The following is a 27,597-nucleotide window of genomic DNA, read 5'->3' on the forward strand; positions in this document are numbered from 1 at the left end:
AGGTTCTAGAAACTGAACTTCTACGTCGATCCCGTTGGCTGTCTCCTTGTACCCAGAAGCCATCTGTGCCAAATCATTGGCTTCATTGTTCAGAGTCCTGCGTATCTAGTGGAAATTGATGTACCTGAATTGTGACATCAACTCACGGCACTGCACCCATATCGGAAAGAGAGCCTCGCTCTCACATCTATATTCCTCTGTGAGCTGAGAAATCACCAGCTTTGAATCTCCAAAAATTTCCACCACTTCTGCACCAGCTTCGAGGAGTAATTCCATCCCTTTGCGAATGGCTTCATATTCCACCAAATTATTGGTGCATGGGGCAGTCATTCTGATGGAAAAGGAGTAAGTCACCCCACGAGGTGAGACCAACAGAATTCCCACACAGCACCCATTATCACAAGCCGATCCATCAAAGAACATAGCCCAAGCACGAATAAATAATGCAGCAATATCAGTACTGATCCTGTCTACAACAAGATCCGCCAGTGCCTATCCTTTGACTGCTTTTGCAAGCTGATACCGGATATCGAACTCTGACAATGCAAACATCCATTTTCCAAGCCGGCCTTTCAGGACAGGAGCCGACAGCATATGCTTTATGACATCCGATTTGCATATGACAATTGTTTCCGCCGAGAGCAAAATATGACGAAGCTTTGTACACGTAAAGAATAAGCAAAGGCAAAGCTTCTCGATCTCAGGGTACCTGGTCTCGGCATCTAACATGTGCCTGCTGAGGTAGAAAACCACCCTCTCCTGGCCGTCGTGCTTCTGGACTAACACCGAAGCAATGGAAGTGTCACCCACGGATAGGTACACGTAGAACAGCCTATCTTGCTAAGGAGGAACCAACACTGGAGGCTTTGACAAATATTCTTTGATTTCATCAAAAGCTTGCTGCTGTTCTGCCCCCCCCAGCAAAACTCATCATCAGATTTGATCTTCACTAAACCCATGAACGGTTCAATGCGTCCAGACAGATTAGAAATAAATCGTCTGACAAAGTTAATCTTGCCGATGAGCTTCTGCAATTCTTTCTTCGTAGTAGGCGGCTTCATCGTCTTCACAGCTTCTTAACTCTTCAGGCTGATCTCGATTCCCCGTTCATGCACCAGGAACCCCAGAAATTGACCGGCCGACACGCCAAAGGCGCACTTCTTTGGGTTCATTTTGAGCCCAAACATTCGAGTCCGCTCTAAAACTTGACGCAGATCTTCTAGGTGCCCCCCAGCGATTTGGACTTGACCACAACATCATCAATATAAATTTCCACCAGTTTGCTGATGAGATCATGAAAAATGTAATTCATGGCACGTTGATACGTTGCACCGGCATTTTTCAGTAAAAAGGTCATAACCAAGTATTCGAACAAGCCGACCGTGCCAGGTACTCTGAACGCGGTCTTGTTCACGTCTTCTGGGGCCATGAAGATCTGGTTGTAGCCGGCATTACCGTCCATAAAACTCATAATTTTGTGGCCAGCAGCTGTGTTGATCAATGTCTCCGCAACAGGCATCGGGTATTCGTCCTTTGGCGTCGCTCTGTTGAGATCCCTAAAATCGACGCAGACACGCCATCGGCCATCCTTCTTTTGCACTGGCACCACGCTAGAGATCCATTCTGCATACCGGCACGGCCTGATGAACCCAGCATCCAACATCTTCTCCACTTCCTTCTTGACTTCTTCTAGGACTTCGGCCTTCATCTGACGTGCTCGTTGCTGAAACAGCCGGAACCCCTTCTTGAGTGGGAGCCGATGCTCGACGATGCTTCTGTCAAGACCGGGCATCTCAGTGTAGTCCCATGCAAAACAATCCCGGTACTCTTTCAGCAATGCTATCATCTCCTCACGCAAGACCGGATCCAACTTTTTGCTGATAAATGTCGGCCGTGGCTTATCGCCAGGACCGATGTCAACCTCTTCCAAATCATCACCTGACGTGAACCCGTATCCCAGCTTGCTGTCGTCTGAAAAACCAGCTGCGAACGCAGGCGAGTCTTCGTTATCGACAAGATCGGCGGCAAACACGGGGAGATGACAAGAAAAATTATTTGGCTAACCGCACGGGCTGGCCGCATCTATACTTCCATTATCATTCGGAACCAAATAGTCAATGAGTGGCCTACTGCCAGAGCAGGCCATTGTATGTACATCATGTAACAAATCCGACCCCAAATAGGATTTTTCTATTTCTTGGGGCCGGTTGCTGGGACCGGCCTCTCTATTTCTATTACACCCCGCAGCATGCCAGGGTGTGTCTACTCTGAGAGGCCAGTGGATAAGACCAGCCTCAGTCCGTTTTTGTCGCTTCGATCCGATCACAATCTTCCAGGGCGATCCCTGAGATCGGCTCTTGCCCTTCCGCATCCCAGGCGTTCATGTCTGCGAGCAAGACCTCACTGGAGTCATCTGCACGGACCACCTCCACTTCATCGCCATCCCATTAGACGAGATACAGATGCATTGTGGAAGGGATACAACAGTTGGCGTGAATCCAGTCCCTCCCAAGCAATACCGTATATGTACTTTTGCTGTTGACGATGAAGAACGAAGTCGGGATCGTCTTGCGGCCCACTGTCAACTCCACATTAAGAACCCCCATTGCTTCTGATGGTTGTCCGTTGAAGTCATTGAGCATCACATTGGTCTTGATTAGGTCAGCAGAAGAACGCCCCAACCGGCGCAACACTGAATATGGCATCAGGTTGACTGCTGCACCGGTTTCAACCAACATCCTGTTGATGGGTTTACCGTTGACGAAGCCCTTGAGATACAGCCCCTTCAAATGTTTGTAGCTTTTTTCCTTTGGCTTCTCGAAGATGATCGGCTGGGGACCAAGATCCAACTGTGCAATAGGCAAATCCTCCGGCTGGGGTGCCCGGAACTCTGATGGGAGCACGGACACCATGTTCACATCAGCCGATGGCTTCTCATCGGCTTTTGTCTGCTTGGGGTGCCACTCTTTTCTCGGAGGGCGCCTCTTCACCCTTCGCGGGTGCCTGACCTGTTCCGCGAGATCCGGACGCGCCTTCCTCAGCACGTCAAGGTACTTTGCTTCTGCCTCTTCTAAATTGCGCAAGCGCTGCACTCTGCGCTTCTGCGAGCGATTAAGCCCGTCAGGACACCATCGTGGGTGATGGTACCTATCTTCATCTTCTGGCTCGGAATCACCCCTGGTCGACCGCTCAACATGTTGGTCGTGATGCACTTTGGGCCCCAAGCGTCGAAACACCGATGTCTCGTCCTGCTGGCATCCTCGAGGCCTGCACTCCAGACAATCATCTATAGTAGGCAATCGGCTCATGCCGGAATTCCAGCAGTACCTGAAGAACGGGCAATGCCAGTGGTCGCGTACAGCCTGGCGCCTTCCCAGCGTCCTCCCTGTGCGGCACTGATACTCCTCTTCTTCCGATTGATATCGGCGACGCAGCTTGTGCTGATATTCATACTTTTCCAGAAGCCGATTGGAAGCAGGAAGCTGATTAAGGATGTGACGCACTTGCTCTTCAGTAATATGCTGTCGCCCTGGCTCATTTTGATCCTGGGGCCGTTTGCCAGAAATGGCCTCTCTCCTTTGCTCGTCACGACGGCGTACGGGCCCCGCCATGTTGATCTGGAATGAAAAATTCTGGCCCGTAGGAGTGAAGTCTGACAACTCTACCACGTTGCCCTGCGGGAAGGGCTTCGTGTCAACCTTCATCATGTGTTGGGCCAGGATTAATCGGCCTTGCTCGATAGCCGATTGAATCTGACGATGCAGCTCCTTGTATTCACCCGTGGCATGAGTGAACGAGTGGTGCCATTTACAGTACAGTCTTCCCTGCAGCTCTTGTGCCGTCGGTAGCTTGTGATTCTCTGGGAGCTTCAGCTGTTTTTCTTTGAGGAGTAGATCAAATATCTGCTCTGCTTTGGTCACGTCGAAGTCGAAGCCCTTCACAAGCCCCTGCTGCTTGACCCACTTGCACGGGACGGGGTTTGCCTCCCCGAGTCCACTCTGCCACGGCCACTTCTTGCTCCTCACCAGAGTCATCAGATTCATCCGCCTGAGCCATGTTTACATGGCGCTTGAACTTGTCCTGGTACAGCTCAGGATGGTAAAGCTCATATGTCGTAAGCTTCTGCACCATGTGTGCCAGAGAAGTGAATTCCAACTGAAAAGCCAGATCCTTGATCGGCTTAGCGAGTCCCAGAACAGCCAAATCGACTGCCTCCTTCTCTGTGATGCGCGATGAGTAGCATCGGTTCTTGACTTCTCTGAAGCGCTATATGTACTCCGACATAGTCTCTCCTCGCTTTTGCCTGACTTGGGCGAGGTCGGTAATTCCAGCTTCAGCAGCCTCTGAGTGGTACTGGGTATGGAACTGATCTTCCAGCTGCCTGCAAGTTCGAATCGAATCCGGAGCCAATGACGCATACCATCCAAAAGCCGGGCCTGTAAGGGATTGGCCGAAGAACCGGACCCTCAGAGGATCCGATACTGAGATCTTCCCAAGCTGTGTTAAGTATCGGCTCACATGCTCTATGGAGCTGGCTCCTTCTGACCCGTTGAACTTGGTGAACTCAGGGAGCCGATACTTGGGAGGCAACGGGATCAAGTCGTAGTCACTTGGATACGGCTTGGAATATCCGATCGCCTTTCTTTTGGGCAGGATGCCAAACTGGTCTCTCAGTATTGCACTGACCTGCTCCACACTGAGAACTCCTGGGGCCGATGGCTCAGCACTCGGCCCAGTAGCGTACTTTGCCAGCCACGCTTGTTTCTCTGCGTCTGCTCCAGAAGCTCCTGGGTTTACCATCTGCACCGAGCATGTTGGATTGACACTGTCAGGGATGTAGGCGCACGTGTAGCCGTGCGGGATCTCCTTGGGTGGCTCGGTGAGGAACTGGCCTTCTCCAGGATCACCACCGATATTGTGGACGACGTAGATCGTCACACTCTGTGGTTTTGGAGCCGCGAATGAGAACGACAATAGTGGTCTAGAATGCAGTACAGCTTCCTCTGTGTGACTCCCCAGGGTTGGTCCCGATGGAGAGTACTGGTTCTTGATTATCTCCTGGATGACGCGATGCGCCACGCGCTCAAGCTCGTTCATCAGGCTCTGAGAGTGCCAATGAAGCGTATGGGCCACCATGTAGTTCATCTCCTGACGCAGGGCCCTGGTGCGCTCCTCTGACGGCACAGATAGATCAATGTCATCAAGAGCGCCTTCTGGTGAGAACCCCTTCCACCTGATGCCATGGTTGCGGGTCCTCTCAAAAGAGCCGATGAGATCGGCTTCCAACAGAGCTTTGATCTCATCATACTTCTTATTGTGTTCAGGAGGGAGCTCTTCGTACGTGATGGGCTTGGGAGCGGGTTCCTGATCTTGAGCTCCAGACATTGTTGCAGTGGACGTTGTTGCCGAGAAGAGTCCCACTGGGCGTGCCAAAATGTGTTGTCGGTCGAAACCCACCGGCGAGCAGCGATAGGCAACACGAAGAGCCGGAAGGTCGCCGGGGCGCTGGCAGGAACTGCTCCCTCATCGACGGCCCGCAATTCCGTCACGCGCCCGGAGATTCCGTGGAAAGCCGGGCGTGCCACCTGACCTATACCCGATCAGGAGGGTGCGAACGTGCTCCGAACAGTTTCCTGCGTACAAAGACACGTGTAAACATAAGTCCGAGCCGTGGTCGGCTCCCCAGGACGACTCTTGCATCGGCTTTAAAGAGCCGATCAAGTCCCGGTGTCAAATTGGATCTGTTTGCATCCAGATGTCGTCGAATGAAGCAAATAACTGTAAAGCTGCTTCAATTAAACCTAACTAATCTAATCCACGATGGTAAAAGCCTCACTGTTAGATCGGAACATCCTACACGTGATTGGGCCTAATAAACATAGCAGATAGCTAAACCATAACCCAAAACAGAGGCCTAAGAACTAGCAAGAGCCGATTCCCGGAACAATTCCTATCAAGGCTAAGATAAAAGCATCTAGTACGCCACTGGATCATCCAACCCGTTTGCAAGGCCTAATCTAACAGATATTATGCCAACTCTTAAGGGTAAGAGCAAACCATAACAGATTAGATCTACTAGATATAAAAGAAGCAGGGTGTTGCCTTTACGCAGCTAACTCTATGCGACAAGAGCTAGTATAAGATGATAACATGATCGCGTAAAGACAACATGATATTCGTAGACAATTAGCAACAAAAGCACAACAAATCTACTAAAAGCCATGCTACGAACATCAGGATAACTAGCATTACTCGCCATAAAAAACGCTTCAGTACGAGTAATACCAAGGTAGAAGCAAGAACAACGCTGCCCTGATCACAAGACGCGATCAGGGCAGCATGACGCTTACTTGGATGAAACCCTAGAATTAGGGGTGGCGATGCGCCGAGGTTGTTGTTTTTGTGAGACGTGATGACGCTCCCTTTTCATGAATAACATAGGGTACATATTTATAGTCCGGAGACTTGGGAAACAATCTAAACTAATCTTGTCCCGATCGGACTCTATCTCTAATCTTAAACTAAATCTAAAGATACATGGCCCATGTGGCCCAAATGCTCACGCAGGAGCCGATTTACAAGCCTTCTTAATCTTCTGCTTTGAGCCCATCTTGCTTTCGGCCCATAAATTAATCCTGTTAATTTATGGCTATAACAGAAGGTAGGTGTGATCTAATGTTGCAGTTGGGCAATTACTCATAGTCATGGAAATCAAGAAAAAATGCAGATATAAGAAAGGAGATAAGAAGTGAGTATGATGTTCCATTGCCCCTAATTCTTTTCTGTTTGGCCCTATTTGTGGAGACCTATGATGTGAACTTGGATAGAAGGCATATGAAATGGCCGGTCGTGAGGAGTGCATTGCTTATTGGAGGAGGAACAGAAGGAAGTATCCATGACCCCTCACTTATGCGGAGCTTTCGGCCATTGAGGATAAGAAGTAGTGTGAGATCGAGAAGTGGAGGTTGAGGGAGGAAAGAGCAAGTAAATGTTTTATCATTGATACCAATACAAATTACCCAAAGGGTTCATGGGAAGACTATTTCCAAAAATTGGAGGCTAACAAGAGGATGGCAAAATGGAAGAGATGGAGGCGTTAGCTCGGGAGGCCCAGATGGAGGCAATGCAGGCACTAGTTGCTGATTTGCCTCATAAGGTGCCCAGCGTCGAGAAGGAAGTGGCATCCAACGAAACGGAGGATTTTGGTGTAAGAGCAACACAATGAAGGCACTCATTGGTAACTTACCTGTACAAGATGACCATGTTGACCGCAAAGGGAAAGCAGTGGATATTCCCAATCGGGTGGGCAATGAAGATGACAATGATTGGGGTGAGGACAAGTTGCTTTTGACTGCGACTCGGATTAGGATGTCCCGTATTAATTCTATGTTATCTATGTAATGGACTTTGTATGTGTCCAAGACTTTAGTTTCGAGTAATGGACTTTGTACGTGTTTAAGACTTTAGTTTCAAGTAACTAACTTTGTATGGTTGTCAGACGTGGACTTTATTTCATGTACGGTGTGTTATGTAATGAATACTTATATCCATGGTTCGAACTTCAGTTTTAGATTACAGCATACGGTGTTAGATGGATAGAGAAACGCAGCGTGACTTAATGATACAACGCAAGAAAAGCTTATGTAATAAATGTGGTGTCATGCAAGTGCACTCTCCAATTCTGAGGTCCACTCTATAATGGCGTTCTCCATGACTCTCACCTCATATACTCCTCTGACACCATAAATCATTCTTTCTAGCCTGTAAGGCGCTCCAAGTTGGTTCACCGATCATGACTAGACATCTTTTAGATGTTCATCCGCGATCTCTCCCCAATGTTGACCATCATCCAACAAATTGTGTGCTTTCTACCATCTATTCACGAAGTACTCGTTGCACTTTTCAAATGAGTAATCCACAATGCCTACAGCCAGTCTTGATCGAATACCTTTGAAGACATTGTTCAATGACTCAGAGTTGTTTGTGGTCATGATACGATACCGCTTCCCACCTTCGTCATAAGCAAGAGCCCATTTGTCCTTGTCCACCATTTCCCCTTTCAACCACTCCTTGGCTGTCTCGTTCATCTCCTTCTCCAAATCTACAAGTTTTTCTTGAAAATCTTTCTCTGTGTGCATAGAACAAAGCAATTTAAGCCTCCCAATTACTTTCTTCTTTTTCTAACACCTCCACATATTTCCCATAGAGTGGCGCATGCACCATTGTCGATGTTTTACCGCCAAGCCTACCTAGGGATACCCTAAGGTAGTAGATTGTAGGCAAGGCATCATCGAGATTAGGAACACGATGGTGCGAGCAACACAAGATTTAGACAGGTTTGGGCCGCGAGTTGCATAATACTCAACATCCTGTATATGGTTTGTATTGCTTGAGGTTAGGTTATGCTTTCGAGGGGGTCCCTGCCTGCCCTTATAAAGTCTAGGGGGACAGGGTTACATGGAAACCCTAGATCGATACTAGCCTAGGAGTCCTACCCGAGTACTACTCGAGTAGTTTCCTTCTGTACCGACTAGTCCTACTCGTATACGAGTACTTTACACAACGTCAGGGTATGGGACATGCCCCATCCCTTATCCCGTACAGATCTGTACCACATAAGCTATCGCGTGGGCCCAGGTTTGACAAGCCCACGAGTTTTTAGTAGCTGAGTAGTGTAGGCTTCAAGTGCTTATGAAGTCGTCTTCGAGTTCCTTGAACTTAGCCTAGAATGCATCTTCTGAGTACTTCCTTGAATGCTTCGAGGCTGTGTAATGATCTTGTCCGAGTGGATTTTAAATCTTCAGAAATAATCTTTATATATCGGGTGCGATGAAAATCGCACTCCATATGGAGTAGTCCCTGAGCCATAGGTTGAATCGAAGAATTAGTCCAACTTTGAGTCTTGAATCTTCTTTGTCTTCCAAATAAATTTGAAAATCAAACCATTGATGACATGTGTCCTAAAGCTCCCGAGCCTAGAATCCAAATCCCTAGAAAAAGAATCCAAAACATCATGCACGCATTCGTAGAATACTAAAGCAATCTGCTTTGATGGTTAAAATGGGCTATTCATTTAGAATTTTGAAAAAAAACCACTTTTTAGGGTAAAATTTCTAGAAAAATGGTTAAACAAATAACTTCCCAAAGTGGGCCCTCAATTATCGCTCAAAACAGATCTTATCCCCTGAAAAAAACATTTCATCTTCTAGGAAATAACCCTTTTGCCCTTCCACCGGTTATTTAACCGCACGGGGACTTAAGGTAAATCTCTCCATTTCACTTTTCACTACTCCAGCTCTCAATCTTCCCAGCGCCGCAACCTCCATTCCCAATCCAGATATAAATCAAATTCTTCCACTGTTTCCCCACTAGCGAACCATTCGCTAGTACTCGTATTCTCTGGCGCGCACCTCCGCCGCGCCACTTCGTAGCCCCTAAGTGAATCAACTCATGACATTGAAGATGGGTGGCAAGAAGGCTGCCGGAAGGGCAAGGCGAAGGAATCATCCGAGGGCATTTGGAAAAGGAGTAAGTGAAGCCGATCTTCAGAGTCTTGTTGATGAGGGCCTTCCCTAGTCCAGAGAAGTAGTATAGTGGTGTCCAGCTGGGATAGATGCTACACCATATGAGCTGACGAACGAGATAGTGTTGTTCCAACATTATGTTGAGCGCAGACTAGCCCTTCCTGCCTCTAATATTTTACGAGGCCTTCTTTTCTATTACGGGATACAGATCCACCATCTAAATCCCAAATTCCATTCTTCACATTGCCATCTTCATCCATTTCTGTGAGGCATTTCTTGGCATCGAACCACATTTCAATCTTTTCCGCAATCTCTTCCATCTCATGGCTCAGCCCAGCGAGGCTAAGGTCCATGTAGTGAGGAGCCGGGCTCCAGCTTAGGCAAGGGATGGATAAGTTGTACATTGAGGACAAGTTCCTGAGTAGTCTACCCAGTTGGAGTGCTGGTTTTATATTGGAAATCATAAGCTAGCCCTTCCGGAAAGAACCAATGTGGCACTCAAAGTAGAATAAAGTGGTTGAAGGGAACTCCTGAAGCAGATATGGATCAGGTCAATGACCTACTCAAGTTGATCAGTGTTCACAAGCAGCAGGGCGTCACCGGGGCATCTGTTATGCTCTCCTGGGTTGGCAAGCCATTTCAACCTCTGCAGAACCGTTGTTAGCCTCGTCAAATCTTGTACACATTAAGTTAGCTTGTTGTACATGTTAGTTAGCTAAGCTGTTTTTCTGTTGGGTAGAGTCCATGCACACGAGGACATGGTCTGTTGTGTGATCCCGTGCGCGTAGGCGGGCGTGGCGAGGGTAGCTCGTGGCGTCCGAGTCTTTGGGCCATTGTGTGCTCATCCGTCGCGCGTCGTGGGGATGGATGCGGCAAGTGCGCGGCGAGAGAAGTGCTCATGCGCTCGTTGTAATTGTCAAATAAAAGGAGAAAGCAAACCCCAAAAAGCTGCAGCTTCATTGCAGCACCAAAATCACCTGTGTCCAGTTCGCGTGTGTGTTCCGTGAGTTCTCGTGTGATCGCCGGCTGATCGTCGCGATCACCAGCTGATCGCTGGGCCGATCGTCGTGCTCACTAGCTGATCGCCCGGGTGGTCGCCGGCCTCTCCAACAACCGTACTCATCTTGGATTCAAGTACCTTGAATTGAAGGACCCATCCTAGTTTTCTACAGAGAAGTTAACCCAAGATGAAGGCATCAGGAGAGTGCTTTTGAATGTCGACTGTGCTCCATTTATGCCTGAGCTATAATGTTGCTTATACTACTTTTTCCAGCACTGAGAGTTGCTTATACTAACTCCTGTTGATCTTCCTACAGCAGGATGATGTCAACCTGTACAGGAGCATACCTCCTTTGACGGATATTGACTGTCCTTGCCACACGCTGCCATGGGTACAATGCCCTGTAGCCCCTGAGTTTGGTGCCAAGGAGGTAGCTGAGGATGAAGAAAGTGCTGATGATGGTTAGCCCTTGGTTGACTTGAAGAGGAAAAGGCAGGCGAATGCCTAATAAGGTGACACAAGTTCTCCCGGTGGTGGTGCCCCATCTATCCTTCCTAAGAAGACAAGGACCACCGTTGGAAAATGGAAAGCCATCATCAGCAACTCAGATGGTGATGACGACGATAAGCAGGACAAGTAAGAGTACTTCTGAATTTCCATTTTTCTCTACTGAGTTGTGAAGGACCGAACATGCGACTAGAGGGGGTGGGGGGTGAATGGGAGCCTCAAATCCGATTTCGAAAAACCGGAGAGAAATGATCCCTATTTCACCCAACACACCTCAAACAGTGAGTATCAGTACCGCATAGCTCAGGATGGCTATCGGCACTAGGAATACTCACACACCGATGCAAGCACACACATGCAGAAGCAAAGAGGTGAAAAGCACAAACGAAACACGCCTACTCATGCAACCGCACAAAAGCTGATCAGAGTGAAATCACCAGAAAGAGAACACTTCATGAACTCGAACAAAAGGTTATAGCATAGGTAAATCAAAAGCTAGTATGATAGAAAATAAATCTAACTAGCACCAACACGAGAGACTCTAATTTTTGTTTTGTTTTTATTTCTAACTTAGCCCTAAACAAAGCTAAACAACACAAGACAACAAAGCATGGAAGGGTCTAAAAGCAATTAGCAAGATTTAACACTAATTAGAACTAGCTAAATCAGCAAGCTAAGATTAAAGAACAAACGGAAGGCAAAGACTAGTTAATACAAAAGCTAATCAACCAAGTGACTAACAGAGATACTAATCATCAGAATAGAAATTAAATGCTAGAAAGGAAAACAAAACAGAACCATGCTCACTTCGTGGCCTGCTGCTGCAAAGGGCCGCTTCACTGGCCTGCTCCTCCATGCGCGCCCTCGCACCAGCCTGCTGGGAACACTGCCGCTCCTTGGCCCACAAGCTCAGCAGCACCAATCAGGTGCTCTCCTCCTTGCTGTAGCGCTCGAGCGCCACCGCCGGCCGCCTGCCATCCACTGCTTGCGGCGCCGACCAAGAACCGAGGCGCTACCTCGTCACACAACGTTTGGCTGTCGCTCTCGCAGCACCTCCCTGCACGCTGCTCCCACGTGTGCTCTGCACGTCGCGCAAGCCGCCTGGAAGCGCTGAGCTTCGGCAACTGCTGCTCACAAACAGAAGACAAGATCCAAAAGGAACACGAATCGAAACGAATCAATAGCTCGGAGGGCACAAGGAGGAGAGGGCCTCCTTTCCCATCTATTTTCAGTACCAAATCTCAAGGATCCATGGAAATTTCTAACCCTAGAAAGTGGAGAGGGAAGGGGGAGGAAGGAAGAAGAAAGAGCACGGAAGAGGGTGACGGGAATTAGATTGGGAGAGCAAGACTCGGTCCAACCGTGACCCCCTAAATCTTATCTTCCAACCCCAAACAAAGACTAAAATATCCCTATAGAACATCAGCACACAATGGTTGTCAATCACTCATCACACAGCGATGACCACAACTGGTCCTCAATCTCCCCCTTGATGAGTGCATTGACAACACTCCGCACAAATCTGATAGCCTGAAAGTTAAAACAGAAGATGAACAGAACTTCTTCCAAAAGATCCACAAGCCAAGTGAAAAGGCAGAAACGATCCGGAAGAAGCAAAGTCTCAGTCCCCTAAGACAAGGGCAACAGCTCGACGCAACCGAGACAAAAATCACATGAAAGGGCTCAACACCAATCATGTGATAAGATAGAATTGTTCAAGCACAAATCGAACAAGCAAAGTCTCAATCCCCTAAGACAAGGGCAACGGGTTGACGCGACTGAGACAAAATCACATGAACTCCTGAAGAAGAGGCAGAAAGGGCTCAACACCAGTCATGTGACAAATAGAATCGATCAAGCACAAACCGAACACAGAGCTTAAAAGCTCAAACTATCTTAGTCCCCTAAGACAAGGGCAAAGGCTTGACACGACTGAGATAAAATCACATGATCCCTTAAGAAAAGGTAGAAATGGCTCAACACCAATCATGTGATAAAATAGAATCAATCAAGTAACAAAAGCTCCCCCTGAAACAGATCTCCCCCTTTCAAAAACAATGTAAGCAAAGCTCCCCCTTGAATGATGCATCTCTCCTGAAGTATGATTTGTGCAATTCTCTCCCCCTTTTTGACAATGCATCCATCAAGGTTCAACAATGCAAAGGGAATACAAAGCATGACAAGAAGGGTTCAACCTACACAGCTTCTCAGATAAACCAAAAGCATTGAAATATGCTACAAGTGAACTAAAACTTGAGAAGCGGGCCAAAAACAAGCAGTCAAAGCCATCACGAAGATATTATGATATAATCAGGAGACAAAAGCATGATTATGAGCTTTAAGCATGTTTAAGATATATATGACCACATGAGCAAGCAACTAGCAAAAAGATCACTCTGTCAAAGATCAACTAGTTCACAAGATCTCATACAAGGATGACAAGTTCTCAACATAAGATCATTGCTAACACATGCAATGTATTCCTACTCATATCCAAACTCACTGAAACCATGAGCCTACTTCTATGGCAAGCACATGTAACAGCAGAGCAACCTGGTGAATGGTTTTTCAATTTGCAATTGAAATAGCATGTAATCAAGCATTTCATATGCTTTTTTATAATTTTTTGACCAATTTTAAGATAAAACATGAATGTAACCAAGGTTTATGAGGTCCCCCTTGGCACAAGTGTAGCTCAACATCAAAACTACCCCAAGGAATACAAAGCATGCACAATAATAAGCCATGTGTAAAGAAACAGGCATCCAAGCATAAGCTATCACAACACTAGCAACCTAAGCAAGAGTAAAACTTTACAAGAAGCTACTCACGGGTGATAGATAGATATGATTCAAATTCAATTTAAAAGCTCAGCTCACAAGATTTCTATCTCATACCATCAAGAGCATAAGCAATGCATTGCACCAACACCACAATCTAAAGCATCAGTTCACAAGAGCATATATATATAAATACTTAAGGTATATAAGAGAAGCTCAGTATGAATCTAATGCAGGATATACAGATGCAATGCAAGTAAATGGTACAAGTAGTATACAAAAAAAAAAGATCCAAACCAATAAAGAAAAGGCAAGTGTACAAAATGATACAAAAAACAATTACAAAGCTGGAAGAGACAGGACTCAGCTCAAGGTAAAGAAAACTCATGAGGAGTAAGATTAAACCTTGGAATAAATTTGGAAATGATCCAAAGCGAATGAAGGACATCCAAGGATCCAATTGAGTACCAAGGAAAAGATATCAATTGAAGGACCAAAAATTTGATACCAATTAAGTGATAAAAAATGGATACCAGAACCAACACTGGTCCTTAGCCAAACTCCCCCTCAAATGAAGCTGAGCTCCCCCTCAAACAAAGACAACTAGCCAATACACAGCTAGGAAAAGGAGAGAACACAAAAGCCAAATAAAATACTCCAAAACCAATTACAAATGAGGGAGAACTCAAAGAAAGAGCAAAATGCAACATGAAGACATGACAAGCTCAGAAGCAAGTTAAAGCTCAATCCGCACTAAACAATGCGAATGAAGATATCAATTTTGAAGGATTCAAGCATTGTGACATGAAACCAATTAAATGAATAAAAGCATGGGCTTCCAAACATGTCAACTAGTTACAAAAGGAGTCTATACAAAGAGATACCAAAAGAAACACATGTTATTTTAACAAAAAGAAGCAAATAAGAGATCATGTCATGAGGTTCATGAGGATCACACGCTAATAAGAAAAGGTGACTAATCCACCAACATATATTACAAAGCTAGCATGACAAGATATATGAGAGGAAAACACATGCTAACAATGAAAGGTGGCTAGCCTACCAGGGTATATCACAGCATGATACAAAAGCAAAACAAGCATATGGTACATAAGAGAGGATAAGAGAATACAAAAGAAAAACTCACTATACAAAGTGTACAAAAAAGGCCTGATGAGGGCCACATGCAAAAGGCATGAAGAACCATCAAGTCTTGATCATCTCCAGGCAAAGATCAAGTTCCATCGAGCCTCATGTTCTCCACCCCACGTCCTGCTCAAAAATGTGGAAAAGAACGAGCAAACGACTCCACACTGGGGTTAGGAAAATGTGTAAAAAACCAGTGTCAAGCCATTTGTTCAACAGTCAGGTTAGTCACATCCACAAAATCGCTTCTCCTTTGAGGGCGACCACCACGCAGGGGAAAACTTGTTATGTCGAACCTCGGAGGTCCAAAGCTACGGCTGTGACCCCTAAAACAAAATTGACCATGGTTTTGATCACGCCTAGAACCCTCATGTCTCTCTCCTTCACGTTTATGCTGCTCTCTCCTAGCACCACTCATAGGAGAAAACTGCCTAGGCTTATGTACACCATGGACAGGGTGGTACAAGTCCTGGTTCCTCCATTGGTGCTCCTGTCTCTCAGCTCTCTTGTGACGGTAGCAAAACTCAGCTAGGTGACCATCTCTCCCATAGTGCTCACAACAAAACCTCACTCTCTCAGGCTGTGGGTTCACTCTGGGTTCAGGCTTCTTGGTCTGTGGGACAGGAAAGGTAAAAGCTTCTGATTTACTAGCTGGCTAAGGCTTTGGTTGAAAGGGAGGACTGTTCTTAGCATCTGAGGTTGTGCCACTCGGAATCCACACAGTAGGTCTAGGCATTCTTTGTGGCTTTGGATGTTGATGGGCAATATCTGGGAGAGTATCAAGCTTGTTCTTTAAGTGGTTTGGCTTCTCTACCCAGATAGGTTTCTTCGGGGCTTTTGGAGGCGGTTCAGTGTATACACCATCTTTGGTAGGGATAGGCTTGGAAGTGAAAGCTTGGGTGTCCCTCTTCTCAACACACTCACCGACAAGCCCATAAACCCAATGATGATTCAAATGCTCAATGATCTTACCAACCCCAAAACCACCATGCCGTTTGAACTCACTGAAAAGCATGCCTAGTTGTGGTTCCCTACTAGACACCCAACTCAAAATAGTTCCCAGATATTCATTTTCCTCCTCAGTTAAAGTTTGGATAGCCCGCAACTCATTTGGCTCATTCACTCGGGCTAAGCACAATTTGCACTCTGGAACACTTGATTTCTCAAGTTCTCTTATCTTAGCCCAAGCCTCATCAAGCTTACTCTGGAGAGTGGGACAAGCGTCACAAGGAGATGGCAAAACACGGCTAGCCTTAAACTCATCCAAAGAAGCCAAAACAACATCTCTTTCTTCTACCAAAGCAGCACACTTAGATTGCAAAGCTACTAAGTCAAGCATATGAGTAGTGCATTCAGAACATTCAGTAGAAACATTTTTAGCAACTTCAGATTGAGCAGCTTTCAATTCAACAAGTTCAGAAACAGCAGATTTAAGCAACTCAATTTCTTTAGCAGCATTTTCCAAATCAATCGTAAATTGAGTATGCCTAACTTTGGTGTCCTTAATGAGCTTGTTGCGATTATCCAATGCATAAGTAAGAGACTCAACCTCAAGAATGAGTTCATCATAAGTTCTCACCTCAGACTCATGCTCAGAATCGCTGTTGTTGTCGTTCTTCTCATCCTTAGAATCCTTAGCCATCAGGCAATAGCCGTCGGAGTTCCTGTTGGCGGCGAAGTTGCAGAGGCCGTTGAAGTTCTGGGTGGCCTTCTTCTTCTGCTCGATGACGACTTTCTCTTTGCTTGAACTTGAGTCACTGGAAGTGTCGCTGGAAGTAGTAGAGTCATCGTGGTCGCTCATAGCAGCGGCGAAGGCGCGCTGCTTGCGGAACTCCTCCTTGTACTTCTTTTTCTCATGATTCCCCTTCTTGTGTCTCTTCTTTTTCTTGTCAGGGGACTTTGACTTGTACTTGTGGAGTCGTAATTGCCCTTCTCCTTGTTCGGGCAGTCAGCAGCAAAGTGACCCAGCCGACCACACTCGAAGCAGGTGTTCTTGCTCCTCCACCTCTTCTTGCGGTTGTTGCTGAACCGATTTATCTTCTTTGCGAACAGCGCGAGCTCATCATCTACGATCTCCTCTAGCTGCTCCTCTGTCACAGAAAGTAAAGCAGACAAAGAAAAGGCACTTGGCCTTGAGTTAGCATTAGCAGCCTATCCAAAACCTACTACAAAGGGCCAAGGAGTTAGGATCCTTTGCATGACCCTCATGTTTGGTTCTGAGTTGAATATCAACCTCAGTTGATTTCAACTTGGAGAAAAGATCATTGGTGGAGAGAGTTTCATAACTAGCAGACTCAATAATAGCATCAACTTTGGTGCCCCACACACCTCTATCCAAAGAGTGCAATAATTTCATTGCCTGATCATGATCAATGTAGGGCAAAACAGCGACATTCGCTTTCATTTTGTTCACAATTGCAAGAAAGCGCTGGAAAAGGGCATCAGTGGTCTCGCCGGGCAAATGTGAGAAGTTCTCGTACTCACAGCGATATGACTTGAAAAGACGAGCTTCACTTGATTTGTACCCTCGTGAAACTTCTGGAGTGTGGACCAAATCTTATTGGCAAGAACAAGATCCTCCACTCGATCGAACTCAGCGCGACACAAACTCGCAAGCAAAATGTCAACAGCTTTGTTGTTCGCATAGTATTTGTCCTTGTCATCTTGACTCATGTGTACAAGAGGGATAGCGTAGGTCTCATCCTGAGTAATTCCCAAACTCCAGCTCCTATACTCTTGAGATGGGCTCTAATGCGAGTTTTCCAATATCGGTAATCCGACCCATCGAAGTGAGGAGGCGAAGTCGAGGAAACACGCTTAGCGGTCGCCATAGTGGATCACAGAACCGATTAAGGCAAGGAAATGATCCTAATCGGCTCTAATACCAATTCAAGGACCGGACAGGCGACCAAAGGGGGGTGAATGGGAGCCTCAAATCTGATTTCAAATCTGAGAGAAATGATCCCGATTTCACCCAACACACCTCAAAAAGTGAGTATCAGTACCGCATAGCTCAGGATGGCTATCGGCACTAGGAATACTCACACACGTGGAAGCAAAGCGGTGAAAAGCACAAACGTAACATGCCTACTCACGCAACCGCACAAAAGCTAATCAGAGTGCAATCACCAGAAAGGGAACACTTCAAGAACTCGAGCAAAAGGTTATAGTATAGGTAAATCAAAAGCAAGTATCATAGAAAATAAATCTAACTAGCACCAACACAACAGACTCTATTTTTTGTTTTGTTTTTATTTTTAACTTAGCCCTAACAAAAGCTAAACAACACAAGACAACTAAGCATGCAAGCGTCTAAAAGCAATTAGCAAGATTTAACACTAATTAGAACTAGCTAAATCAGCAAGCTAAGATTAAAGAACAAACGGAAGGCAAAGACTAGTTAATACAAAAGTCAATCAACCAAGTGACTAACAGAGATACTAATCATCAGAATAGAAATTAAATGCTAGAAAGAAAAACAAAACAGAACCATGCTTACTTCGTCGGCCAGCTGCTGCAAAGGGCCGCTTCACTGGCCTACTCCTCCATGCGCGCCCTCGCACCAGCCGGCTGGGAACACTGCCGCTCCTTGGCCCACGAGCTCAGCAGCACCAATCAGGTGCTCTCCTCCTTGCCGTAGCGCCCGAGTGCCACCACCGGCCGCCTACCATCCACTGCTCGCGGCACCGACCAAGAACCGAGGCGCTGCCTCGCTGCGCACCGTCTGGCTGTCACTCTCACAGCACCTCCCTGCACGCTCCTACTGCGCGTTCTCTGCCCGTCGCGCAAGCCGCCTGCAAGCGCTGAGCTTCAGCAACTGCTGCTCACAAACAGAAGACAAGATCCAAAAGTACAAGACCAAAAGGAACACAAATCGAAACGAATCAACAGCCCGGAGGGCACAAGGAGGAGAGGGCCTCCTTTCCCATCTATTTGCAGTACCAAGTCTCAAGGATACATATAAATTTCTAACCCTAGAAAGTGGAGAAGGAAGGGGGAGGAAGGAAGAAGAAAGAGCATGGAAGGGGGTGACGGGAATTAGATTGGGAGAGCAAGACTCGGTCCAACCGTGACCCCCTAAATCTTATCTTTTAACCACAAACAAAGACTAAAATACCCCTATAGGACATCAGCACACAACGGTTGTCAATTACTCATCACACAGGGATGACCACCACTGGTCCTCAATCTCCCCCTTGATGAGTGCATTGACAACACTCTGCACAAATCTGATAGCATGAAAGTTAAAACAGAAGATGAACAGAACTTCTTCCAAAAGATCCACAAGCCAAGTGAAAAGGCAGAAATGATCCAGAAGAAGCAAAGTCTCAGTCCCCTAAGACAAGGACACAAGGAGGAGAGGGCCTCCTTTCCCATCTATTTGCAGTACCAAGTCTCAAGGATCCATGGAAATTTCTATCCTTATAAAGTGGAGAGGGAACAGGGAGGAAGGAAGAAGAAAGAGCACGAGAAGGGGGGTGACGGGAATTAGATTGGGAGAGCAAGACTTGGTCCAACCGTGACCCCCTAAATCTTATCTTCCAACCCCAAACAAAGAGTAAAATACCCCTATAGAAGTAATTAAGATAATCACCCACGCAGGGGCAAAACCATCCAGATTTTAATAGGAGCATCGGATGGACACGCCGCCTTCACGACTTCGCTTCGCCTTGACGCAAGCTTCGCGATGGCGCCACGTGTCCTCCGTGGACCTTGACCGCGCCAAGTCTGCCCTTGATTTTGCGTCCGAAACCAGGAAACCAGACACCACTGATGGTTTTGAGGCCCAAACCATCGAAACCATCTGTCTCCGCTTGGCCGCCACGCAACCTCTCCGATGCCGGCACTTGTCGGACCTCCCGCCGCACCTTGACGCCTTCGAGTCGTTCGCGCGCATCCGCCGCACGGGCTGCCTACTTGACTCGTCGTCGTCCTTGCCGACTCGGCCCACGTCGCCGCATCCTTCCTTCATGCTCCCTTGTCAATCCGTGCACCATGTGGTCCATCCATGACTCCGCCCAGCATCTTCGGGTTCCTCGGCCTAAGTCTACTCACATTCATCCCCGAACCTTTCACTTGGCCTTCACCATGCGCCGTCGACCGCCACGTCGCACCCTGCACCTGCACTTCACAACTAAGGAAAATATCAGCACACATGGTTGTCAATCACTCATCACACAAGGATGACCACCACTGGTCCTCAAGTTGGGGTTTTTTTTCGAGCTCTTTGAGTACCTGACCTTTCTTTGTTATAGTCCTGCCAATGTGAACGCCAAGCTTCCAAAGCGAAGGGTAGAGACTCCAGTTACCGGGGATGATGTTGAGTTGGGGTGGAACGTGCCCTCGGTTTCGACAAATCCGACACCGACTACAATTGGAGCCGCGCTGGGGAGAAGTCTGTAAGGAAAATGGCTTCATTAAGCCATTGTTTGTGATTTTGGTGATTGAGTAACAACGCAATTAATGGGACTAATGAGTTTGTCAAGTGAACATTAATAGATCCCAGGGATGAAGCAAAAAGGCCAAGCAAAGCAAAACACAAAGAAAGAACTCAAAGAAAGGTCGAAATGGACGAGTTCTACATTTTCAGTAAGCACCGGATGATCCGACGCATAGGCACTAGAGTATCCGGTTGGCACCGGATAAACCGACGCAGTGGTGTCGGTGCATTTTGATGCACTGATGAGAGGCCACGTGGAGAAGGCCCAGTTGCACCGGATGATCCGACGGAGTTAAAAGGAAGCGTCGGAGCAAGCACCGGAGAGTGTACCAGAGATGATGTCAAACGCGCTGAAGCCAAGCCTTCAGCACCGGATAATCTGAAGGAGCACCAGAGCAATGCCTCGGAGTAATGACGTCAGAAGTCAGCTGAAGATTCCTTCAGCACCGGATGATCCGACGCACACTAGATGAACCGACGCCCTGCTATCGGTTTATCCGGTGCCTCCTAAATCAGCTATCAGAGACCCCAACGGCTACCATGTGGCTCAGTCTGACCGGATGATCCGGTGCCACCTCGTCGGTTTATCCGACGCTACGCAGAAAAGTGGCCAACGGCTATTAACGGCTCTATCGACTTGGAGGGCCATATATATGTGATCCCCCAGCCATTTTGGAGTTGCTGGAGTTCAAGAACATCACACACACACCCAAGAACATCTCCAACCATCCAAGAGTTTAGTGTTCATATCTTTAGTCCATAGCACACTTTGAGAGTGTTGTGTAAAGGTTAGCTCTTTAGAGAGTGAACAAGCAAGGCTTAGTGCCCTTGTGCTGTGGTTCTTTGTGGAACCAAACAAGAAGAACTTGGAGCGCCGGCCCCTTGGAACTTTTAAGCTCGCCGGCAACGTCGACGACCCTCCGACTTGTTGTGGAGTGGCGTGGACAATCTTTGTGCGGGGGACGTGGAGACTCCCATCCTTTGTGGAGAAGCTCCTTAGTGGAACTCGGAATCAAGGTGACCGTGATTTGTTCATGGAAGAGACTTGATTGCCGAGTAGCAATACTCTTAGTGAGTGCTACAACAACGTGGATGTAGGTGTGCCTTTATGGCTAACCGAACCACGGGATAAACACCCGCGTCAAGAGTTTGCTTTCTCCTATCCCGCTCCTTAAGCTTCCGCATTTATTACTAGCAATTCTTGTATGCCTTTACTTTCATAGAGTAGTTTTTTGATAGGAAAGGCTATAAATTGGTAAACTCTTTTGGGATAGAGGTTTCACACTAGAACAACTTGAGTTGCACAGATAGATAGCTTGTTTTAGTTTAATATTATGCAATTTAGTTGGAGCCATAGGTCTAGTTTTTAAGTTGCCTAATTCACCCCCTCCCCCTCTTAGGCTAGAGCACACAATCCGATTATTTTCAATTGGTATCAGAGCCGGGACTCACTTCTTTCACTAAGAACGCCAATTCCATTGGCAAATTGTGAAAACCAGCTCACTTGATCGGTTAGGCTTCACCGCCTAGTGAGTTAGCTCTTTTGGGGAAGGGATGGTTTCATTAGGACCTCCTCCACGTTTCGATGGCACAGGCTTCCAACGATGGAAGATTTTGATGCAATCTCACCTCCAAGCAAAGGGCCTAAATGTTTGGAGGGTAACTAGTAATGGAGTGAAGAGCAATAGTCAACAAGAGAAGCAATACGATGCTATAGCAAAATGTGCTATTCTATGCTCTCTTGGTAACACCGTGTTTAATCGTGTGTTTGCTTGTGAAAATGCTAAGGATTTATGAAAAACTATTTGTGAGAATCATGAGGGCACAAAAAATATCGGAGAGGAAAAATACCATGTTCTCATAGATAAACTCAATAGTCTCAAGCAACTTGATCATGAGAATGCTGAATCTATGTACTCACGATTAAATGTTCTTGTGAATGTGAAAGCGATCGGGTGCTTTAGCCTAAGAGGGGGAGGGGGTGAATTAGGCACTATTAAAACCTTAACCTATAGCTCCAACTAGTTTGCACAAAACTTAAACTAAAACAAGCTATCTAGATGTGCAACTACGGTTCACCTTAGTGTAAAACCCTCATCCCAGAAGAGTTTAGCAACCTATTGTCAATCCTATCAAGATACTACTCTATGAAAATAAAGGCACACAAGTTGCAATATGAAATGCGGAAGCTTAAAGGGAGGGATGAGAGGAAGTGAACTCTCGACCCGAGGATTTATCCTGTGGTTCGGATTGCCACAAAGGCGCCCCTACGTCCACGTTGTTGAAGCACTCACGAAGAGTATCGCTTCCGGCAATCAAGTCTTTTCCGTGAACACAATCACGGTCACCTTGATCCCGATCTTCACTAAGGGAGATTGCCCACGAAGGAGGGGTCTCCGTCCCCCGCACAATGTTGTCGACGCCGCTCCACACCAAGCCGGAGGGTCGTTGACGTGCCGGCGAGCCACCAATGCTCCAAGGAGGCCGGCGCACCGAGATACAGGTATGGTTCACTCTAGAACCACAGCACAAGGATCTAAACCTTGCTTGATCACTCACTCAAGAGCTAACCTAGCACTAACACTCACAAAGCTTGTGCTAAGGACTAATGATTTGATCATTATGCTCTTGGATGGCTTGGAGGTGTTCTTGGATGTGAGTGGGATGTCCAGCAACTCTAACAAACTTCAAATGGCCGGGGGAGCTCATATATATAGGCCTCCAAGTCGAACTAGCTGTTTGTAGCCATTAGTAGCTTTTCTGTGTGGGCATCGGAACTTCCGGTGCTTCTGCATTGGTTCTTCCGGTCACTCACAAGCTAAAACTAGCCATTGGATTCTCTGACGCTTCTGCAGCTGAGTTGGCACCCATCGATTGAACCGATGCTATGGTGTCGGTTCAACCGGTGACTCTTGATCATCTTGTAGCCATTGCCCATGCTGACGTCATTGCTCCGACACCTTGCTCCGACGTACCACCGGTTCAACCGGCGCTGAAGACTTCGCTCCTGCTCGCTTGACATCGTCTCTGGAACATGGTACGTTGAATGCACCAATGCCTATCTTGAAGTCGTCGGTTCAACTGGTGCTTCACTTCTTTCTTCACTTGATCTCCAGAGGTGCTCAGTTCTGCACCAATGCTAGGGCGTTGGATCTTCCGACAACCATCAGATGCACCGATGCTATGGGCATCGGTTCTTCCGGTGCTACTGATTTCAGTAGAACTCATCCAATTCAGCATTTCTTTGAGTTCTTTCTTCATGTTTTGCTTTGTATGGCCTTTTTACTTCATCTCTGGGATCTAGAAATGTACACTTAACAAAACCATTAGTCCCATTGATTGCGTTGTCATACGATCACCAAAATCACTCGAAATGGCATAAATGGTGCCATGTTCGTTACAGAATGAGATCAATTCTTTAGGTGTGAAAAAAATCGATGATATGGAACTCATTCGCAAGATCCTTCACTCACTATGGAGGCCGGAATATGATTTGGTGATCACCGTGCTTTATGAGAAGGAGTTAGATACAATGACACCAAATCATGTTCTTAACAAGGTGATCGCCCATGAGCTACATCATGACATCAAGCCAAGAGCACCACCTTTTTCACCAACACATAGTGCACTTGCATGCAAGCAAGTCAAGAAGTTGAAGAAGATAGCTATCAAAGGTAGCTCAAGTGAAGAGGAAGAAGAGAAGGCATGCCAAAGCTCCTCAAATGATGAAAAAGAGCCAATGCACCCCAACCTCTACAAGCAAGTCAAGAAGATGAACAAATGCTTGCAAGAAATCAACTCAATGGGGTATATGGTTTTTCTCAAGGATGGGCCTCATCACCAACAAATGAAGATTGAGAGGAGATTCAAGAAGAAGAAAGAAAAAAAAGGAGAAAAAGTCTCAACATGAGTCCTTTGCCATTTTTGGTGAATGGATAAGCGGTGGTGAAGAATCAAGCGCAAGCTCAAGTGATGAATCAAGCAAGAAATTCACCACCCGCACCAACATGGGATCATCATCAAACACTTGTCTTATGGCCCAAGGTATGGAAAGCGATGTAAGTGATGATGACTCCGATTCTCCTTCATATGATGAACTTCTTGAACTTATTCATAAGCACCAAAAAGTTATTAAGAATCAAGCAATAGAAATTGAGAACCTTAATGCTCTTAATGATCTTAATGCTATTTTCGCTACAAAATATGAAGAGTTGTCATGCAAATTCAAATTTCTTAGCGAGAAGTATGAAGAGCTTAAATTAAAAGTTGAGAGTATTAATGATACTAATGACTTTTTGGAAACCTCCAACTCTTGCAACAAGAAATGTCATTAGGATGTTTTTGTAGAATCATGTGATGACCTCATTGCCAAAGAAAATGATGAGCTCAAGCAAGAGGTAGAGAGGCTCATGAAGGACTTGGCTAGATTGAAGGGCAAGGGCATAGAGAGCAATGTCCAACCTTCTCAAGATAACCGTGAAGACATGATGAAGAAGCTTGAGAAGGGGTCCACCGTGACTTGCTCAAAGTGCCATCATAAAGACCATAAGTCCAACAAGTGTTCTCAACCAAAGAAGAAGCTTTCGGATGAGAAGAACAAGAAGAAACTCACAATCAAGAGTTCTCTCATCTACACCAAGCCCAACCGGAGGAATAAAAACATTAGCACCTCCTATGTGATTTAAAAAAAAGACAAATGGTAAGGTGGTTGCTCACAAGGTTGGGAAGCAAGGAAGGAGTTGGAATCACTCCATTTAGGTGCCCAAGGATGTCATCACCAATATGAAGGGGCCTCAAATGGTGTGGGTTCCAAAGGAGACTTAAAGCCCAAGAACGGCTACGGGGAATTTGGAGGCTTAGCTTACAAGATGATGAGAAAGTTTAAGCCTAAGAAGCTAAACTCATAACTTGGACATTTGTTGCCCAAGTCTCCCATAAGGTAATGGTAGCTAAATTTCAATTCAAGCATCATGTACCTCCATTACTCTTGCTAGGTTGTTTGCATTGCATCACCTAGTGTTATATATGGTGGGTTGCTTGTGTCATGATTATAATCCATGAGCAATCTACATGGTTTGATAAGTGTGTAGAAAACTACACAAAGTTACCCTTCGTGGTACATGGACTTCATGAGATATGTGTTTCATTTGTGTACCATGAACACAAGTTATAGGGTAAAACTCCCATTGTTGTCATAAACAATGTGCATACTTTGGTTGGTGATTCAAACACTAAATGCACACATTTAGGGGGAGTTCATCCTATGATTTGTGATTTTGAGACTAACATATTTATAAGTTTATCTTTTGTAGTCTCGTATTGAGCCATGGTCTATTGAACTAAATTTCCATATCTAAGTTCATAGACTATGTGCTCATACATTTGCTCATCTTGGTGTACCAAGTGTTCTTCACTTCAAAGACTTTCAATTGGTATTCAATTTCAATTGCTATCTTTTGGCACAAGTCCTTTTAAAAATTGGTACATGCAAGGTAAATAAAGATTCCCCTCCGAAGGTATGCATGGTCTTAAACTCATTCAATTGGTATCTTTGTCAATTCTTTGTTTTTATTGAGCTACCTCCGTGCATGATATGATCTAAGCTTTCTCTTCCAAAATGACTAGTTGTGCACTTGATTTTCACATTATCATTTTGTGCACATACTTTGTGGAAAGGTTAGCTCATGTCATGCTAGTTTCGTGATTTTGTGGTCCATCTTAGTAATTGATAAATTGGTATCTTCATTGGTATCATACATTTGGATCATGATTCTTGAGCCTAACTCTCTAGGCTACTAACATTTTCCCTTTGAGCTATATTATTTTGCAAAGCCTTTTTAGGTGATTTGATTCCAAAGGGGGAGAAGTTTGGATAAGCAAGGTAGAAATGAGCATCACCCATAGGGGAGCTACTTTGATTCCAAAGGGGGAGAAAAAGAAGAAGAAGTAGCAAATTTGGGAAAAACAAAGGGGGATGATGGTTTTAGGGGGAGACCAAGTCAACATTGGATGATGGTAAGCATCCAAGCAAGTATAAGTGGTTAAATTTGTTAATTTTTATAAAATTTATACTTGCCTTGATTGTGTTGTCATCAATCACCAAAAAGGGGAGATTGTAAGGAAAATGGCTTCATTAAGCCATTGTTTGTGATTTTGGTGATTTAGTAACAATACAATCAATGGGACTAATGAATTTGTCAAGTGAATATTAATAGATCCCAGAGATGAAGCAAAAAGGCCAAGCAAAGCAAAACACGAAGAAAGAATTCAAAGAAAGGTCGAAATGTATGAGTTCTACATTTTCAGTAAGCACCGGATGATCCGACGCCTAGGCACCGGAGTATCCAGTTGGCATGGATAAACCGACGCAGTTGCGTCGGTGCATTTTGGTGCACTGATGAGAGGCCATGTGGAGAAGGTCCAGTTGCACCGGATGATTCGACGGTGTCAAAAGGAAGCGTCGGAGCAAGCACCGGAGAGTGTACTAGAGACGATGTTAAACGTGCTGAAGCCAAACCTTCAGCACCGGATAATCCGAAGGAGCACCGGTGCAACGCGTCTGAGTAATGATGTTAGCAGTCAGCTGAAGATTCCTTCAGCACCGAATGATCCGACGCGCACCGGATGAACCGACGCCCTGCTATCGGTTTATACGGTGCCTCCTACGTCAGCTGTCAGAGACCCCAACGGCTACCCCGTGGCTCAATCTGACCGAATGATCCGGTGCCACCTCATCAGTTTATCCGATGCTACGCAGAAAAGTGGCCAACGGCTCTTAACGGCTCTATCGACCTGGAGGCCTATATATATGTGATCCCCCGGTCATTTTTTAGTTGCTGGAGTTCAATAACATCACACACACACACCCAAGAACATTTCCAAGCCATCCAAGAGCTTAGCGTTCATATCTTTAGTCCTTAGCACATTTTTGAGAGTGTTATGTAAAGGTTAGCTCTTTAGAAAGTCAACAAGCAAGGCTTAGTGCTGTTGTTCTTTGTGGAACCAAACAAGAAGAACTTGGAGCGCCGACCCCTTGGAGCTTTGAAGCTCGCCGGCAACGTCGACGACCCTCCGACTTGGTGTGGAGCGGCATGGACAATCTTTGTGTTGGGGACGTGGAGATCCCCATCTTTTGTGGAGAAGCTCCTTAGTGGAACCCAGGATCAAGGTGACCGTGATTTGTTCACAGAAGAGACTTGA

At 46.1% G+C, this 27,597-nt stretch overlaps 2 protein-coding genes across 22 annotated transcripts in view; one reads left to right on the forward strand and one right to left on the reverse strand.

Moving 5' to 3' along the window:
• The window catches only part of LOC120685286 (putative disease resistance protein RGA3), a 46,938-nt gene extending 39,374 nt beyond the window's left edge, over window positions 1-7,564 (forward strand). For all 18 annotated transcript variants that reach the window (XR_005679454.1, XR_005679455.1, XR_005679443.1 and 15 more), the window contains one exon: window positions 6,662-7,564. The gene's annotated coding sequence lies outside the window, so the exon portion shown is untranslated. The remainder of the gene's footprint in view (window positions 1-6,661) is intronic.
• Window positions 7,565-8,350: 786 nt separating this feature from the next.
• Window positions 8,351-19,461, reverse strand: LOC120685290. Of its 4 annotated transcripts, none has more exons than XM_039967121.1 (2): window positions 11,839-19,461; window positions 8,351-8,859 (listed from the first exon to the last, which is right to left on the reverse strand). In XM_039967121.1, exon 1 carries the CDS (start codon window positions 16,756-16,758, stop codon window positions 15,613-15,615), a length of 1,146 nt encoding a protein of 381 aa, XP_039823055.1. In that variant the 5' UTR covers window positions 16,759-19,461; the 3' UTR covers window positions 8,351-8,859; window positions 11,839-15,612. The 4 variants fall into 4 exon arrangements, with proteins under 4 accessions (XP_039823055.1, XP_039823052.1, XP_039823053.1 ...); XM_039967118.1 differs by having other exon boundaries at window positions 8,351-8,990; XM_039967119.1 differs by having other exon boundaries at window positions 8,351-8,990; window positions 11,830-19,461.
• Window positions 19,462-27,597: the final 8,136 nt, after the last annotated feature.

The sequence above is a fragment of the Panicum virgatum genome, chromosome 8N, assembly GCF_016808335.1.
Source record: "Panicum virgatum strain AP13 chromosome 8N, P.virgatum_v5, whole genome shotgun sequence".
NCBI classification, from domain to species: Eukaryota; Viridiplantae; Streptophyta; class Magnoliopsida; order Poales; family Poaceae; genus Panicum; species Panicum virgatum.